The sequence below is a fragment of the Heptranchias perlo genome, chromosome 3 (genome assembly GCF_035084215.1).
Source record: "Heptranchias perlo isolate sHepPer1 chromosome 3, sHepPer1.hap1, whole genome shotgun sequence".
Classification (NCBI taxonomy): Eukaryota; Metazoa; Chordata; class Chondrichthyes; order Hexanchiformes; family Hexanchidae; genus Heptranchias; species Heptranchias perlo.
The window spans coordinates 84,863,608-84,882,537 of NC_090327.1; the positions used below are offsets into that span (position 1 = coordinate 84,863,608).

At 40.3% G+C, this 18,930-nt stretch overlaps 1 protein-coding gene across 2 annotated transcripts in view; it reads right to left on the minus strand.

The window, feature by feature from the left end:
- Positions 1 to 18,930, minus strand: part of LOC137306736 (protein BCAP-like) — a 49,019-nt gene that overhangs the window by 17,852 nt on the left and 12,237 nt on the right. Inside the window, exons 3-4 of one of the 2 annotated variants that reach the window (XM_067976107.1) lie at positions 14,491 to 14,645; positions 11,352 to 11,514 (exon numbers count right to left, since the gene is read on the minus strand). In XM_067976107.1, coding sequence (XP_067832208.1) covers positions 11,352 to 11,514; positions 14,491 to 14,519 — 192 coding nt within the window. In that variant the 5' untranslated portion in view covers positions 14,520 to 14,645. Of the gene's footprint in view, positions 1 to 11,351; positions 11,515 to 14,490; positions 14,881 to 18,930 lie in introns of those variants that run through there. The other variant, XM_067976112.1, reaches the window with a different exon arrangement.

Here is an 18,930-nt window from a genome sequence, read left to right on the forward strand (position 1 = left end):
GCAATTACTAATAACATGGAAAAAGTTGGTTCTCCAATGGCCTCACCCGTAAGTATTCATTTGAGTGAGAAAAGTGCCGATGACACACAGATTGGTGGTATTGTAAGCAGTGTAAATGAAAACATAAAATTACAAAGGGATATTGATAGATTAGGTGAATGGACAAAACTGTGGCAAATGGAATTCAATGTAGACAAATGTGAGGTCATCCACTTTGGATCAAAAAAGGATAGAACAGGGTACTTTTTAAATGGTAAAAAGTTTTAAAACAGTGCATGTCCAAAGGAACTTAAGGGTTCAGGTACATAGATCATTGAAGTGTCATGAACAGGTGCAGAAAATAATCAATAAGGCTAATGGAATGCTGGCCTTTCTATCTAGAGGACTAGAGTACAAGGGGGCAGAAGTTATGCAGCAGCTATACAAAACCCTGGTTAGACCACACCTGGAGTACTGTGAGCAGTTCTGGGCACCGCACCTTCGGAAGGACATATTGGCCTTGGAGGGAGTGCATCGTAGGTTTACTAGAATGTTACCCGGACTTCAAGGGTTAAGTTACGAGGAGAGATTACACAAATTGGGGTTGTATTCTCTGGAGTTTCGAAGGTTAAGGGGTGATCTGATCGAAGTTTATAAGATATTAAGGGGAACAGATAGGGTGGTTAGAGAGAAACTATTTCCGCTGGTTGGGGATTCTAGGACCAGGGGGGCACAGTCTAAAAATTAGAGCCAGACCTTTCAGGAGTGAGATTAGAAAACACTTCTACACACAAAGGGTGGTAGAAGTTTAGAACTCTCTTCTGCAAACGACAATTGATGCCAGCTCAATTGCTAATTTTAAATCTGAGATAGATAGCTTTTTGCCAACCAAAGGTATTAAGGGATATGGGCCAAAGGCAAGTATATGGAGTTAGATCGCAGATCAGCCATGATCTTATCAAATGGCGGAGTGGGCTTGAGGGGCTGAATGGCCTACTCCTGTTCCTATCTTCCTATGTAAAAAAAAATAGAACCAACATAGAGGCTAGACACGAAAACATTATACCTAGGCACCCAGCATCTTCCTCTAACTGGCTCATTGTCTACCTTTATGTGATACTTACATTAAGTCTTGTTTTACTTCTGGTTAATTTTGGTTGCAGAATAAATGATCATAGAACATAATTTCTTGGGCACAGAACAACAGAAAGCTATTTTAAAAATTCACATGGCTTACTTTAATTCAGATTATCTAACAGGTACAATGAACTTGCTACCTGTGAGGAAAAGGATAAAGAATGCTGACCATGGCACCCTGGAGCAGGAGGCTGTCCAAAGGGAGGAGGATGAAGCGAAGCGTGATGTGGTAGTCGTAAGGGATTTAGTAATTAGGGAGATAGATAGCATCCTTTGTAAGCAGGATCAAGAGTCCCACATGGTATGTTGCTTACCTGGTGCCAGGGTGAGGTTAAAAATTTGCAGGGCTACGGGGAAAGGGCGGGGGAGTGGGACTAGCAGGATTGCTCTTGCATAGAACCAGCGTGGACTCGATGGGCCGAATGGGCTCCTTCCGTGCTGTAACCTTTCTATGATTCTATGATCTCGAACCAGCTTGAAAGGATATTGGAGAGGGAGGGGAAAGATCCAGTCGTTGTGGTCCACGTTGGGACAAACAACATAGGAAAGAGAAGGCAAGTGTGCCAGGAACTAAATTAAAAAAAAAACAGGACCTCGGGTTATAATCTCTGGATTATCACCCGAGCCACGTGCAAATTGGCGTAGGGATAAGCAGAGTAGGGCGGTGAACACGTGGCTGAAGGAATGGTGTGGGAAAGAGGTTCCATTTCGTGGGACACTGGCACCAGTATCGGGACAGGAAAGAACTGTACCAATGGGATGGGCTCCACCTGAACAAGGCTGGGACCAGGGTCCTAGTGGAAAGGATAAATAGGGCAATCACAAGGACTTTAAACTAGTAAATGGTCGGAGAGGGCTCAGGTGGAAAAGGTAATATAAATAATAATTCTAAAACAAACGAAAAGGAAGAGAGTAGAGCGATAGTCAGAAATTATGCTTTAAGCACTACAGGTAAAGGAAAATGTAAAAGATGTAAAGCAATTAAATTAGGAGAGAGAAATAAGAAATGTGAGAGAAAAACAACATTAGAGCAGAAGGACAGGTTAGGGTGTGTGGCCCAAACAAGCATTCTTTGTACAAAGCATGGAATATAACGGACAAATTGAATGAATTGGAGGCACAAATTCAACTTAGAGGGTACGACATGGTAGCCATTACTGAGACATAGCTGCAAGACGGTCAGGACTGGAAACTGAATATACCAGGTTATATGGTCTATAGGAAGGATAGAGAAACTGGTAGAGGGGGAGGAGTAGCCTTCGTGATTAATGATGAAATTATTTCAATGATAAAGAGAGGATGTAACGAGAGGTAAGCTGGCAGTGGAGACTTTATGGGTGGAATTAAGAAATAGAAAAGGATTTAAGAACTGTAGTGGGAGTTGTGTATAGGCCCCCTGGTAGCAGCTGTGAAGTGGCAGAATGTATAACTGCAGAGATTAGACAAGCTTGTAGCGAAGGCAGAATGATTTTAATGGGGGAATTTCAACTTTCATAGTGATTAGGAAAAGCAGATGAGCTCATGTCAGAAAGGTAGCAAATTTCTTGTGTTCAGGACAGCTTTCTGCAACAATATGTTCTAGAACCAACAAGGGGACAGGCCATATTAGATTTAATAATGAGTAATGATCCAGATTTAGTTAACAGCCTAACGGTGCATGAACATTTATCTAATAGCGATCATAATATGATCGAGTTCAACGTTGTGTTTGAAAGGGAGAAACCTGTATCAGCTACTAAGATTCTAAATTTGGGTACGGCTGACTTCAATGGCATGAGAGAGAAACTGTCCACAGTAAACTGGGCAAATCTGTTAATGGGTAAAACGACAAAAGATCAGTGGGAGGTGTTCAAAAAAGAATTTGATGTGATACAGAACCAGTTTATACCCCTAAGGGGCAAGAGAGGTAAGGGACAACATAACACTAAAAGAAAATGCAAAAAATAGCGCAGATCCTGGCGACTGGGAGAGATACAACGAAGAGCAAAGGGTGACAAAACAGATAGTAAGAGCTACAAAAAGGAGTATGAGAAACAAGGGATATCAAAATCAACACCAAAAATGTTTACAATTAGGAAAAAGAGAGTGGTCAAGAGCAATGTGGACCCCCTTAAAACCTGATAATGGTGATATTGTAGATGAAAATAAGGAAATGGCAAACATGTTAAATAATTACTTTGTGTCCATATTTACAGTAGAGGAAGAGGATAGCATGCCGGACACCCTAAGGAAACAAATTTTGAATCAGGGATGGGAACTCACCATAATTAACATAAGCAAATTAACAGTAATGAAGAAAATAATGACAGTGAAGAGTGACAAATCCCCAGGACCAGATGGTTTCCATCCCAGGGTTTTAAAGGAAGTAAGTGAGAACATTGTAGATGCCCTAACTATAATCTTACAAAGTTCTCTCAATTCAGGAACCGTTCCTTTAGATTGGAAAATTGCACGTCATTCCACTATTTAAGAAAGGTGAGAGGGATAGCAGGGAATTATGGACCAGTTAGCCTAACATCTGTTGGGAAATTACTAGAGTCTATAATTAAGGATAGAGTGACTGAACACTGAAAATTTTCAGCCAATCAGAGAGAGACAGCATGGATTTGTAAAGGGTAGGTCATACCTGATGAGTCTGATTGAATTTTTTTTGAAGAGGTGACTAAAGTAGTGGACAGGACAATGTCTATGGATGTTGCTTATATGGACTTCCAGAAGGCATTCAATATAAAGTCCCTCATAAGAGACTGTTAGCTAAAGTTGAAGCTCATGGAAATGAAGGCAAATTATTGACCTGATTAGGAAATTGGCTGAGTGGCAGGAGCCAGAAAGTAGGGATAATGGGCAGGTGCTCAAATTGGCAGGATGTGACTAGCAGTATCCCACAGGGATCTGTGTTGGGGCCTCAACTATTCACTATTAACAACTTAGATGATGGGATAGAGAGCCACATACCTAAGTTTGCCGATGACACAGAGATAGGCAGTGTAGATGGAAGCATAACATTACAGAGAGATATTAATAGATTATGTGAATGGGCAAAAGGATTTCAATGTAGGCAAGTGTGAGGTCATTTATTTTGGACCTAAAAAAGATAGATCACAGTACTTTCTAAATGGTGAAAAGCTCGAAACAGTGGAGGTCCAAAGAGACTTGGGGGTCCATGTAGATAGATCATTAAAATGTCATGGACAGGTACAGAAAATAATCAGAAAGGCTAATGGAATGCTGGCCTTTATATCTAGATGACTATAATACAAGGGGGTAGAAGTTATGCTACAGTTATACAAAGCCTTGGTTAGACCACATCTGAAGTACTGTGTTCAGTTCTGGCCACTACACCGTAGGAAGGATATACTGGCCTTGGAGGGAGTGCAGCATAGATTTACTAGAATGATACCTGGACTCCAAGGGTTAAATTATGAGGAAAGATTACACATTAAGGTTGTATTCCCTGGAATTTAGAAGATTAAAGGGTGATTTTTTTTTATTCGTTCATGGGATGTGGGCGTCGCTGGCGAGGCCGGCATTTATTGCCCATCCCTAATTGCCCTTGAGAAGGTGGTGATGAGCCGCCGCCTTGAACTGCTGCAGTCCGTGTGGTTGAAATTTTCAAGATATTAAGGGGAATTGATAGGGTAGATATAGAGAAACTATTTGCGCTGGTTGGGGTGTCTCGGACTAGGGGAAATAGCCTAAAATTTAGAGCCTGCACTTTCAGGAGTGAATTTAGGGAACACTTCTACGCGCAAAGGGTGGTAGAAGTTTGGAACACACTTTCACAAATGGCAGTTAATGCTGGCACAATTGTTAATTTTAAATCTGAGATTGATTTTTGTTAACCAAAGGCGTTAAGGATATGGGGCTAATGCGGGTATATGGAGTTAAGTCACAGATCAGCCATGATCTCATTGAATGGCGGAACAGGCTCGAGGGTCTAAATGGCCTGCTCCTGATCCTGTGTTCCTATTAATCAATAAAGCCATTCGTTTGCAAATTTAACGTACAAAACTGGGCCTGGAAATTCCCTGATGTGGCGCTGCAAGTGTAGTGGAGCATGACTTGTGCCCGCTGAAACCAGAGGAGGCTGACTGTGTCAGAAATCCCAGGGTCAGCTAATGTAAAGAATGCTGGCGGGATAAAAGCGAGTCTCAACTGCAGGGGACCAGATATACCTGAGGAGCCCAGAAAATTTGGGAATGGGGTGGGACAAGGGTTCAACTTTTGTATTTAAAGGGCTGCATGCAATTAAAGGGTTGAGCAGGCTCTTGGAAGAGATACTGAAATATTTGGTGCCAAAAAAGGGAAAAGGTAAGCATCAAACTTCTGAGGCTGATGTGGAAATGCTGCTGGTCCAAATTATAGAAAGGAGGGAGTCAGGGTACCAGGGAAGAAACCATCACATGCAGCAGTACAGGTTATGTGGAAGAATGTGGCTGTAAGTGGGACCTCCATAACCACAAGGACCCCCTTGCAGTGTCAAAAGAATTTTGATGCCCTCAGTAGGTCAGCAAAGGTAAGAGTGTTTTCAGATGAATAACGATAACTGAATCAAAGAGAAACACATAGGTATTCCATAGAGCAAAATTCAAGCATTGCCCTTTGGAGTAATCACATGGTACCATGTTTCTTGTCCTAGAAACAAAGTAATTTGGCAGCATTCATATCAATTGTCTCATATCGCATTGAAGTATCTTATCCTAGGTCCTTGCTCCCTTCCACCTATCATTACTACTATCCATTCCATGAATCCTGGCCGATTGTGACTGCAGGGTTTGGAGAATGCACTGCACAATTAACTCTCCACATTCCTTCTGTAGGACAATCCAGCACACAATGCCATTGATTTCTGGGCTAAGAAGGTTGTCCTATGAGGAGAGATTAAGTAGAATGGGCCTATACTCTCTGGAGTTTAGAAGAATGAGAGGTGATCTCATTGAAACATGTAAGATTCTGAGGGGGCTTGACAGGATAGAGGCTGAGAGGTTGTTTCCCCTGGCTGGAGAGTCTAGAACTAGGGGGCATAGTCGCACGGTAAGGGGTCGGTCATTTAAGACTGAGATGAGAAGGAATTTCTTCACTCAGGGTTGTAAATCTTTGGAATTCTCTACCCCAGAGGACTGTGGATACTGAGTCATTGAGTGTATTTAAGGCTGAGATAGATAGATAGATAGATAGATTTTTGGACACTATGGGAATCAAGGGATGTGGGGACCACACAGGAAAGTGGAGTTGAGGCCAAAGATCAGTCATGATATTACTGAATAGCGGAGCAGGCCTGAGGGGCCATTTGGCCTACTACTCCTCCTATTTCTTATGTTCTTATAACGCCAGGCCTCTTGGGTAAGATGTGTCAACATCTGGCATTTAACAACACATGAAGAGGAAGCAATGGCATTAATTACCTTCAACTTTACTCTAGCCCGGCAGTTAGAGATGGAGATGTGGAAGTCTCTGTGCCTTCAGTGAATTTGTGAGAATGTACACTGTATTTAATCTTTCTATGCATCCTTCAAGCTCTTCAACTACCACTCTCAGAAGATAGCCTCAAAGTAGCAGACCAAAGGTAATAGTACTGCTTTTTCCTCCAGAGGCTGCATGCCAGGATACAGCAGAGAAGATTTCTGAAGAGCAAGGCCTTTTACCTCTGGTAACACTGATAACTGTTCACCTACCCTATCCTTTACCCTTGCATTCAGCCACTCACTCAAAGGGGTACGGATAGTGCAAAAGATGAATTGGCACATGATGAGGTAGAGCACAAGGAAGCCAGAGAATGCTGATATGGAAGTGAAGCTGCCATTAATAGCATCCTTCTCTTAATGACAGTGATTCTGCCATTAAGAGAAGGATGCTAGCAGACCATCAGATACACATGGAGCTACATTAAAGGCACACCATAAACGCTAGCCGTTAAATGGAATTTCTGCGCAGCCTCTCCCAAGAGATTCAGCAAATGGCTGAGACAGTGGTGAAATACTTTTTGTTCAAAGTACCCTACATTTTATATAGAAATATAATATATTCATCAGAATTTTGATTGAGATTTTTGCCAAGAATTTAGAACATTCTTACCCATATAGACTCTCATTTAGTTTCCCTCCCTGCTCGGCTGCTCCAGTAACATCATCGACAGGGAAATGCTCATTGATCCCAGACTAGCTCCAATGAAAACAAAAATACCCTGATTCAATCTGACCCAAGAGCCACAGGATACCACAATACCAGCTGGAAATCAGATTTCCCCGTTGGTAACGCAGTCTGCTGGAGTCCTGATGTTCCAGACTGACTGAAAGCTGAGCCAAAGCCACAGCTTCTGTTATTTCTATGGAGCCACCCTGGGACTGACAGGCGTGCTCCCTACTGATGACATCACTGGCTCCAACCTAAGGGTCTCCATGTAGTCAATAAAATTGTTTCCAAAAAAAAAAGCTAAATTATGATGAGTCTCTAGAAAAATAATAGACTAGGAGAGTACAATGAATAAAAATACTCCCCACTGGGCGAAAGGTATCTAAACAACAGGTTGAGGCATAAGAACATAACATAAGAGATAGGAGCAGGAGTCGGCCATTTGGTCCTTCGAGCCTGCTCTGCCATTCAATGAGATCATGGCCGATCTGATTCTGTCCTCAACTCTACTTTCCCGCCTGTTCCCCATATCCTTTGATTCCCTTGCTGATCAAAAATTTGTCTAACTCAGCCTTGAATATATTCAATGACTCAGCCTCCACTGCTCTTTGGGGAAAAGAATTCCAAAGGTTCACAACCCTCTGAGGGAAGAAATTTCTCCTCATCTCTGTCTTAAATGGGCGACCCCTTATTCTGAGACTATGCCCCCTAGTTCTAGATTCCCCTGAGAGGAAACATCCTCTCAGCATTTACCATGTCAAGCCCCCTCAGAATCTTATGTTTCAATAAGATCTCCTCTCATTCATCTAAACTCCAGTGAGTCTAGGCCCAACCTGCTCAATCTTTCCTCATAAGAAAACCCTTCCATACCTGGAATCAACCTAGTGAACATTCTCTGAACCGCCTCCAATGTAAGTATATCCTTCCTTAAATAAGGGGACCAAAACTGTACGTAGTACTCTAGGTATGGTCTCACCAGCACTCTGTACAGTTGTATCAAGACTTCCCTGCTTTTATACTCCATCCCCCTTGAAATAAAGGCCAATATTTCATTTGCCTTTCCAATTACCTGCTGCACCTGTATGCTGACTTTTTGTGTTTCATGTGCGAGGACACCCAAATCCCTCTGTATCACAGCATTCTGTAGTCTTTCTCCATTTATGTAATATTTTGCTTTTTTATTCTTCGTACCAAAGTGGATGACTTCACATTTTCCCACATTATACTCCATCTGCCAAATTTTTGCCCACTCGCTTAACCTATCTATATCCCTTTGCAGACACTTTGGGGGGTGAGTTTAGGAGGCGGGGGACTCCGGAAATCTCATTCAGATTTGGAAGCAGTCTCCAACCTGCCGACTTCCGAGTTTCCCAGTGCCCCTCCTGTGTCCACGCGGGCGACCTGAAAATGGAAGTCCCGCCGGCAATTAAAGCTGGCGGGATGACACTTAGAGTCAAATGTACCTCATTGAGGTACTTAAGGCACTTTACCTGTGACAGATTAAGTACTTAGAAAGATTTTTAACTTGGGCGGCTTGCCCACCGCTTCTGATTCACGCCGGATCAGGGAACAAGAAACTAAATAAATTAAATAAAAAACCATAGACGGAAGTGAAAACACTAAATGAACCTACTTTTGCACCCTGCTCCGATGTCCGATGTCTCCTGCTCCGATGTCCCCCTCTCCACCCCCTCACAACTTACTTTTCCACCTATCTTTGTATCATCAGCAAATGTGGCCACAGTACATTCGCTTCCTACATTCAAGTCATTGATATATATTGTAAATAGTTGAGGCCCCAGCACTGATCCATGTGGCACCCCACTAGTTACAGATTGCCATCCTGAAAATGACCCCTTTATCCCGACTCTTTGTTTTCTGTTAGTGAGCCAATCCTCTATACTAATATATTACCCCCAACACCATGAGCTGTTACCTTGTGCAATAACCTTTTATGTGGCACCTTATCGAATGCCTTTTGGAAATCCAAATGCACTACATCTACTGGTTCCCCTTTATCCACCCTACTCGTTACTTCCTCAAAGAACTCTAATAAATTTGTCAAACACTATTTCCCTTTCATAAGACCATGTTGACTCTCTGATTTTATTTTGAGTCTCCAAATGTCCTGCTACTACTTAATAATCGATTCTAGCATTTTCCCAATGACAGATGTTAGGCTAATTGGCCTATAATTACCTGCTTTCTGTCATCCTCCTTTCTTGAATAGGGGCGTTACATTTGCAGTTTTCCAATCCGCTGGGACCTTTCCAGAATCTAGTGAATTTTGGAAGATTACAACCAATGCATCCACTATCTCTGCAGCCACTTCTTTCAAGATCCTCGGATGCAAGCCATCGGGTCCAGGGGCTTGTCAGCCTGCAGACCCATTAGTTTGCCCAGTACTTTTTCTCTAGAAATAGTGATGGTTTTTAGATCCTCCCTCCCCTTTGCCCCTTGATTATCTACTATTATTGGTATGCTTTTAGTGTCTTCTACTGTGAAGACAGATTCAAAATATCTGTTCAATGCCTTTATTATTTCCCCAGTCTCATCCTCTAAGGGACCTATACTTACTTTAGCTACTCTCTTCCTTTTCATAAAATTGTAAAAGCTCTTACTGTCAGTTTTTATATTTCTTGCTAGTTTACTCTCATAATCTATTTTCTCCCTCTTATTTTTTTAGTCATCCTTTGCTGGTTTTTAAAGTTTTCCCAATCTTCGAGCTTACCAGTAATCTTTGCCATGTTGTATGCCTTTTCTTTTAACTTGATACCATCCTTAACTTCCTTAGTTAGCCATTGTTGGTACACCCTTCTCGTGGGGTCTTTCCTCCTTACTGGGATATATTTTTGTTGAGAGTCATACAATATCTTTTTAAATGTCTGCCACTGCTTATCCACCGTCATAACTTCTAATCTGTTTTCCCAGTCCACTTTAGCCAACTCTGTTCTCATGCCATTGTAATTGCCCTTATTTAGGTTTAATTTAGTAGTTTCAGATCCAAGATCCTCACACTCAAACTGGATATGAAATTCTATCATATTATGATCACTGTTTCCTAAGGAATCCTTTACTTTGAGGTCATTAATTAATCCTGTCTCATTACCCATTCCCCGATCTAAAATGGCCTGTTCCCTGGTTGGTTCCACAACATATTGTTCTAAGAAACAGTCCCGAATAAACTCTATGAACTCATCGTCAGGGCTACTTTTGCCAATTTGATTTGTCTAATCTATATGAAAGTTAAAATCACCCATGATTATAGCATTACCTTTTTTACAAGCCCCCATTGTCTTGATTTATATTTTGCCCTATTGTTAGAGGACCTATAGACTCTTCCCACCAGTGATTTCTTACCCTTGCTATTTCTTACCTCCACCCTACATCTTGATCTTCTGAGCCAAGATCATTTCTCACTATTGTACTAATTTCATCCTTTATTAACAGAGTGACCCCACCACCTTTTCCTTTCTTCCTATCCATCTGAAATATCTGACATTTTGCCTATTCACTTTGCAAAGTTCCAGTGACTTTCCCTCCCACAGCACCCCCCACTTTGTACTATTTTTTGACTTCTGGTTATATTTTTATGTTGCTGCATTTGCGTGTTTGAATCTGGCAGGACTGACTGTTCAGAGAGGTCTGTTCTCTGCACAGCCCTATATCTAGCAATGAGAGTAGAGTTAAGCACAACCTTTCCAAACTGCCAGTCCTGCTTATTTCAACCAGCCAAACCCAGCATATTAAAAAACAGATGGAAATAGAATTTCTAATAACAAGTTTGTAACTTAGCTAGTGGGAGTGCTTTTAGATTTATTTTAATTATACTCATAGTTTTTAAATTTAGCAGAGTTGTGTGATCCGTAGCAATAGCCTTCAACATACTGCTCAATTGACGGTCACATTTTTAATATGATGCATGGAAAACAAATCAAAAGTATGGATCTTCTTCCCTCCCCCTTCTCGCTTCCCTCCACCACCACCACCCCCCCCCACCCACCTAATTTCAGGCTTTCCTCTCCTGTGATCATATTAAGTGCTAGTCTAATATATTAGTTATGTAAACTAATAGCCAATTAATTTCCTTAAAATGTACCTACCCTCTCCAGCTCTTTAGTTAGTTCCAGCACCTGAGAGTGCAAGAGGACATTTTCCTTTGTCAAACGGCCACAGTCTTCTGCCATTTTATTCCTGAGAAATTTATCTTCCTCTGCCAACAATGCTGTGTCCCTCAGCTTTTGCTGCAGACTGCTGATTTCATCCCTGAAAAATATGTTCAAAGTAGGTTTGTTAATCACTCAACCTAATAAAATGCAGGGTATATTTCACACGTTCTCTGGATGCATGGTTGCATTTACTGCCCATCCATAGTTAACCTGAGGTAATGGTGGTGACTCTTCTTCTTGAACCTCTGCAATCTTTGTGGTGATGGTGCTCCCACAATGGTGTTTAGATAGACAATTCCAGCATATTGCCCCAGCAATGATGAAGGAATGGCGATTATATATTTAAGGCAGGATGATGTGAGACTTGGAGGAAAACTTGGCTGTGATGATGTTCCGATGCTATTGCCGCTCTTGTTCTTTTTGGTGGTAGAGATTATAGGGGAGGGAAGTGCTGCATCCTGTACATTGTAAATACTTCAGCCACAGTGCACCAGTAGTGAAGCAATGGATATTGAAAAAGGAATGGAAGTGGTGTATCCATCCCATGGATCAGTGCAGAGTTAACTTTTGTTCTTGATCTTGTGTATAGATTATTTGGACTTGGATGGAGGTGCACAATATTTAAATTTTCTTATGAGACAAAAGCAGGGGGTTTGGCAAACAGTGAGGAGGACTGTAAAGGACTTCAGTAAGACAGATGTAATTCTTTCAAGTGTGATGCAGATAGATTAAGCCATAAAAAGGCCAATGGCATTTTGGGTTTTACAAATAGGGGCATACGTACATGAGCAAAGAGGTAATAAATTAGTGCACAGTAATGGTTAGGCCACAGTTAGAATACTGTGTGTAGTTTTGGATGCCCCCCATTATGGAAAGGACGTTAAAGCCATGGAACATATAGAAAATAAATTCACCAGGATGATACCAGCAATGAGACCTATACTTATTAGGAGAGACTTAAGATATTGAGATCATTTGCATTGGAAGACTGAAGATTTAATAGAGTTTTTTAAATTATCAAGATTTTTAATAGTGTACAGATAGACAATTTCCTCTGGTTGGGGAGTCAGTCACAAAGGGTCATCAATTTAAAATTGCTACTAAAAGAGTGAGGAGAAAGGTTAGAAGAAATTTCTTTATGCAGAGCAAGAAATGTTTTGCCACAGAAGTAATTGAGAGAGAGAATTGCATCTTTTAAGGAAAGAGTAGATAAACATTTGAAGCAGAGAATGGGCAGTGGGATTAGTGTTGGATTGCTCTAGCAAAGAGCCAGCAGACAAGACTGGCTTCCTTCTGTGCTGTAAACGCCTATGGTTTTTTGGAATTTGAGTTAGAAGGACAAAGAATGAAACTAAAAAGCTTCAACATTAAAGAAAAATTAGGTTGATTTAGATGGCGGAAAACATAGAATAAAAATAGAACAGTTGGAGAATCAATGTGAAAAAAAGGGAAGCGGGATACAGATTTCTTGTTTTTTATTTATAAAAAATGTTAAACTGTTCATTATAGTAAACTTGTAAATGTATGTATGAATAGCAAACAGCAAAAAATCTCATGGTGAACAGAATTGTGTTAAAAACTATTTTAATTAAAAATAATTTTAAAATGTTCATGTTAATATTACAATAATAAAGCTATCCCCGGTATGGAAATACCAGTAGCTTTATTACTGTCATAGCAAGTGAGTCGTAAACTGACAAAACGTCGTCCCAGGGAAGGAGGCATTTCCTTGGACCAATTAGGAGTCCAAGGGATGAAGACAGAATATTGATCCAAGATTGCCAATTTTTTTTTTTAAAGTTATGCATGACTCCCACAGGTTTTCAAACTGGAGTCCATTGACCCTAGAGGGTCAGCAGGATCTCCAAGGGGATCCAGAATCTCAAGGAAAAAAAAGCTTGCATTTATATAGCACCTTTCACAACTTCAGGATGTCCCAAAGTGCTTTACATCCAATTAAGTACTTTTTGAAGTGTAGTCACTGTTGTAATATAGGAAACGCAAGGTCCCACTGACATTAATGTGTTAATGACCAGATAATTTGAATTTTTAAAAAAACAATGTTGGTTGAGGGATATTGGCCAGGACACCGGGGAGAACTCTGCCTGCTCTTCTTCGAAATAGTGCCATGGAATCTTTTACATCCACCTGAGGGCAGAGAGGGCCTCGGTTTAACGTCTCATCCGAATGACTGCATTTACCGACAGTGCAGTACTCCCTCAGCACTGCACTGGAGTATTAGCCTAGATTATGTGCTCAAATCTCTGGAGGGGGACTTGAACCCACAACCTTCTGATTCAGAGGTAGGAGTGCTACCAATGAGCCACAGCTGACACCTACTTCAATCTTGTGCCAGGTATACTGCACACCATGAATGCAGTGCATTGAAAATTCTATATTTCATGTTTTTTCTGTATTTATTGATTAGCACTTTTTGTTGCTGTTTATTAATTATTTTAAAAAATGTTTCCTTTGGGTAGCTGACATTATCTTTTGGAAGTTAGGACAGACTCCCTAGAAGCATGTCAGCATTTGCAGAGGGGCCTCCATACAAAAAAAAAATTGAAAACCACTGGTGTACAGTCTACTGCTCTTAATTTGAATGAAGGGACTGAATTATCTGAATTCATTTTTAGCATTAAACTCAATTTATTATTTACATGCTTAATCCAAATTATTGGATAATTCCATTTTTAGAGCAAAAAAATTCAATCATCAGGACTGTATACAGAAGTCTACAGAAGAAATATTTGTTTAGGGTAGAAAATTCTTGCACGTACAAGGTGCAGGATGCTATTAGCAAAAAGAAATGCCACGTTCACACTGGAAACAAACAGACTCTCGCTCCTGTGAAGCTACAAAGACATTAATTTCAATTATATGCTATTTTCATGTATTCCTACATGATTACTGGATGAAACATAATCACTGGAAATGTCAAGAAATTAAACCCCTTCATTACCATCACAAACATTTCTGCTTTACATTGAATGTTTAAAGAAGTGGATTGGGCTCAATTTAAAATCCCTTCACACTATAAAGAAAATACAGTACAAGTCCATAATCTCCTCACCGCAGTTCTCTCGCAATGTGGTCTTGCATGGATGCAGTACTGGTGTAGTATTTCTCCTCAAGCTGATGAAGGGCAACTTGGGTCTTTAATAACTCCAACTTCTTTTCTGCCAGCTGAGCCTCTGTAGCCTGGTGCTTCTCAACATGCTGATTAAGCTTAAACCAAATACAATTTTAAGAAAATATATGTAACTGGCAAAGCATCAAATCTCTCTGTTCTCTTCCCAGTTACCGTGGTCATGCACCACCAGAGGCTGACCACTGCTCCCAGGCCTCCATCAATGCCAGCCGAAGCCAGCCATCATTTGCATGAGCCAATTTTTCTGAAGTGAGAGCTGGTCCCTATCAATTTTTTTTATTGTGTAAGTAATTAGTCACAGCAAATAATTAAATAGGACTATAGTTGTCCTAATTTATAATAAATTTCACCCAAGGGAATAAGGGATATGGGAACAGGGTGGGAAAGTGGAGTTGAGGTAGATGATCAGCCATGATCTTATTGAATGGCGGAGTAGGCTTGCGGGGCTGCATAGCTACTCTTCCTATTTCTTGTATAAATAAATATACATTTTAAAAATTTTAATTGTTCATCTGAAGGAGAGGATTTTATTTTTTTTTAACTATAAAAGAACTGAGGTAAAACGAAAATTAAATCTGAAATAAATACTGAAAACGCTGAAGTGCACAGCAGATCAAGCAGCATCTGAATGAGAAAGGTGTTGTATTATTCATCAAAACTCAGAACATCTGTGCATTTCCAACTCCTTGATTACTTTAGAAAACATATTTTATTAATCTATTAACTACTGGCCTCCACTTCATCCCAAACTATATTCCCTCCCTCCCCAATGATCTATTCTTATACAACAGTAACTGATGTCTGACATAGAAACATAGAAAATATGAGCAGGAGCAGGCCATTCGTCCCTTCGAGCCTGCTCCGCCATTCAATATGATCATGGCTGATCCTCTATCTCAATACCATATTCCCGCTCTCTCCCCATACCCCTTGATGCCTTTTGTGTCTGGAAATCTATCTCGCTCCTTAAATATATTCAGTGACTTGGCCTCCACAGCCTTCTGCGGTAGAGAATTCCACAGGTTCACCACCCTCTGAATGAAGAAATTTCTCCTCATCTCAGTCCTAAATGTCCTACACCATATCCTGAGACTGTGACCCCTCATTCTAGAACCCCCAGCCAGGGTAAACATCCTCCCTGCATCCAGTCTGTCTAGCCCTGTCAGAACTTTATACGTTTCAATTAGATCCCCTCTCATTCTTCTAAACTCCAGTGAATACAGGCTGAGTCGGCCCAATTTCTCCTCAGACGACAGTCCTGCCATCCCAGGAATCAGTCTGGTGAACCTTCGCTGCACTCCCTTTATGGCAAGTATATCCTTTCTTAGGTAAAGAGACCAAAACTGCACACAATACTCCAAGTATGGTCTCACCAAGGCTCTGTATAACTGTAGTAAGACATCCTTGCTCCTATACTCAAATCCTCTTGCAATGAAGGCCAACATACCATTTGCCTTCCTAACTGCTTGCTGCACCTGCATATTTGCTTTCAGTGACTGGTGTACAAGGGCACCCAGGTCCCTTTGTACATCAACATTCCCCAATCGATCACCATTTAAATAATACTCTGCCTTTCTGTTTTTCCTTCTAAGTGCATAACTTCACATTTATCCACATTATACTGCATCTGCCATGTATTTGTCCACTCACTCAACTTGTCTAAATCGCCTTGAAGCCTCTTTGCACCCTCCTCACAACTCATAATCTCACCTAGTTTTGTGTCATCAGCAAACTTGGAAATATTACATTTGGTTCCCTCATCGAAATCATTGATATATATTGTGAATAGCTGGGGCCCAAGCACTGATCCCTGCGGTACCCCACTAGTCAGCGCCTGCCACCCTGAAAATGACCCATTTATTCCTACTCTTTCCTGTCTGTTAACCAATTTTCAATCCATGCCAGCATATTACTACCAATCCCATGTGCTTTAATTTTGCACACTAACCTTTTATGTAGGACTTAATCAAAGGCCTTCTGAAAATCCAAATAAACCACATCCACTGTTTCTCCCTTATCTATTCAACCAGTTACATCCTCAAAAAACTTTGGTTTGTCAAACACTATTTCCCTTTCATAAATCCATGTTGACTTTGTCTAATCCTGTTGATATTTTCTAAATGTCCTGTTATCACATCCTTTATAATGGACTCTAGCATTTTCCCTACTACTGATGGTAGGCTAACCTGTCTGTCGTTCCCTGTTTTCTCTCTCCCTCCTTTTTTAAATAGTGGGGTTACATTTGCCACCCTCCAATCTGCAGGAATTTTGGAAGATGACAACTAATGCATCCACTATTTCCATGGCTACCTCTTTTAGTACTCTGGGATGCAGATTATCAGGCCCTGGGGATTTATCGGCTTTCAGTCCCATTAATTTCTCCAGCACTATTGTTTTACTAATAGTAATTTCCTTTAATTCCTCCTTTTACTAATACTAATTTCCTTTAATCCCTTGGTTCCCTAGCATTTCTGGGAAGTTATTTGTGTCCTCTTCGTGAAGACAGAACCAAAGTATTTGTTTAATTGCTCTGCCATTTCCCTGTGCCCCATTAGAAATTCTCCCATTTCTGACTGTAAGGGACCTACATTTGTCTTCACTAATCTTTTTCTTTTTACATACTTGTAGAAGCTTTTACAGTCCACTTTTATGTTCCTTGCAGGTTTACTCTCATACTCTATTTTTCCCCTCTTAATCACAACAACTACTTGCATTTATATAGCGCCTTTAATGTAGTAAAATGCCCTAAGGCGCTTACAAACAGTAAGTCTTCACAGTTTTATTCATCTGACTGAACACGAGTAATAAATAATTCGCAGATATTTTAATTCCCATTCTTTTGAATGCTATTCCTCCTTCTTTATGCATGCACTATGCACTTGTACAAGCACCAGAAGATAACAAATGATTACATTTACTTTCGATGAAAATACTTGATGATGTTTTGTAGGAATGAGTTGAAGAAACTGCACTCTAAACTTAATTTACTTACATTTCTTTTCTAATTGAAGCATTTCAAAATGTTATCAAAACTAAAAAGTCATTAAGAGACTGAGGCAATATTATGAAATAGCTTCACAATAACAAGACATTGGTGTTAACCCTAGAGTGTTTGCATGATCAGAACTGGCCAGTGAAAAGTTTAAAACTCCTCCTACCTTTTACTATTTCTATTTACAGGTACTTTTGGTTCAATGTGGATTACTGGTGCAGAGACATATGTTGCCTGTCTGGATTAGACCCAGTCTTAGAAACAGATTCATTAACTTAGGTTTTAACAGGAAGTTTAGTTGACTTTTAAAACAATTATTTTAATAACTACAAAACTAGAGCCCTGGACTCCAAACCGAGACCAGTGTTTGAATCTCACATTTGACTAGCATTTGTACTCTGGCTTCGTGTTCTTGAGACATCTGTGGAGAGGATGGAAAAATACAAACGGTTGGGGTTGTGTCCCATCCTTTCTACTCTCACCAACGGTGATCTTGTTACCAAACAATACATTTTTCAAAAGGTGTTTCTAAATTTGACATTTTTGTGTAGAAATCAAGGCATGTTATTTACCTTTCCCTTCCTCTGCATATCACAGAAATCCTGTATGGTCAGAAGTCAATGGTCTGGTAATCATTCCCACAAAAGCAAATTAAATATCTTTAGTTTTTACAAAGAAAAAGTGTCTGGAACTGTCACATTAGGTAAATGTGCAGATTTAAAATGATTTGTGCTACACAACTTTAAGACACTTCAATGGTTAATGATCTGAAATAAGATGCTAATGTAGGTTTTCTTATGTGTATATCGAAAGGATAGCAACAGACTAGAATGATTAAGCATATTTCTTGCCAAGGTTGACATATAGGTTAGACTGAACTTAAAAACTCTTTGAAGATATATACATATATACTAATTTTAGAGTAATTGGTAGAGGATTAGAGGGGAGCTGAGGAGAAATTTTTTCACCCAGAAGGTGTTGGGGGTCTGGAACTCACTGTCTAAAAGGGTGTAGAGGCAGAAACCCTCAACTCATTTAAAAAGTACTTGGATGTGCACTTGAAGTGCCGTAACCTACAGGGCTACGGACCAAGTGCTGGAGAGTGGGATTAAGCTAGATAGCTCTTTATCGGCTGGCACAGACACGATGAGCCGAATGGCCGCCTCCTGTGCCGTAACTTTCTCTGATTCTAATTACAGCTGTCTTGTTTCTAACAATTAAGTTCTAATTTATAGATTTTATTCATATATTTACTGCTCATGGTTTCTGGTGTGGACAATTTTGTGTTATACAATTTATTACATGTTCCAATTTCATGTTTTTGGTCTTATAGTCACACCATCCTTTTTTTGAAAATTTGCAATAAATAG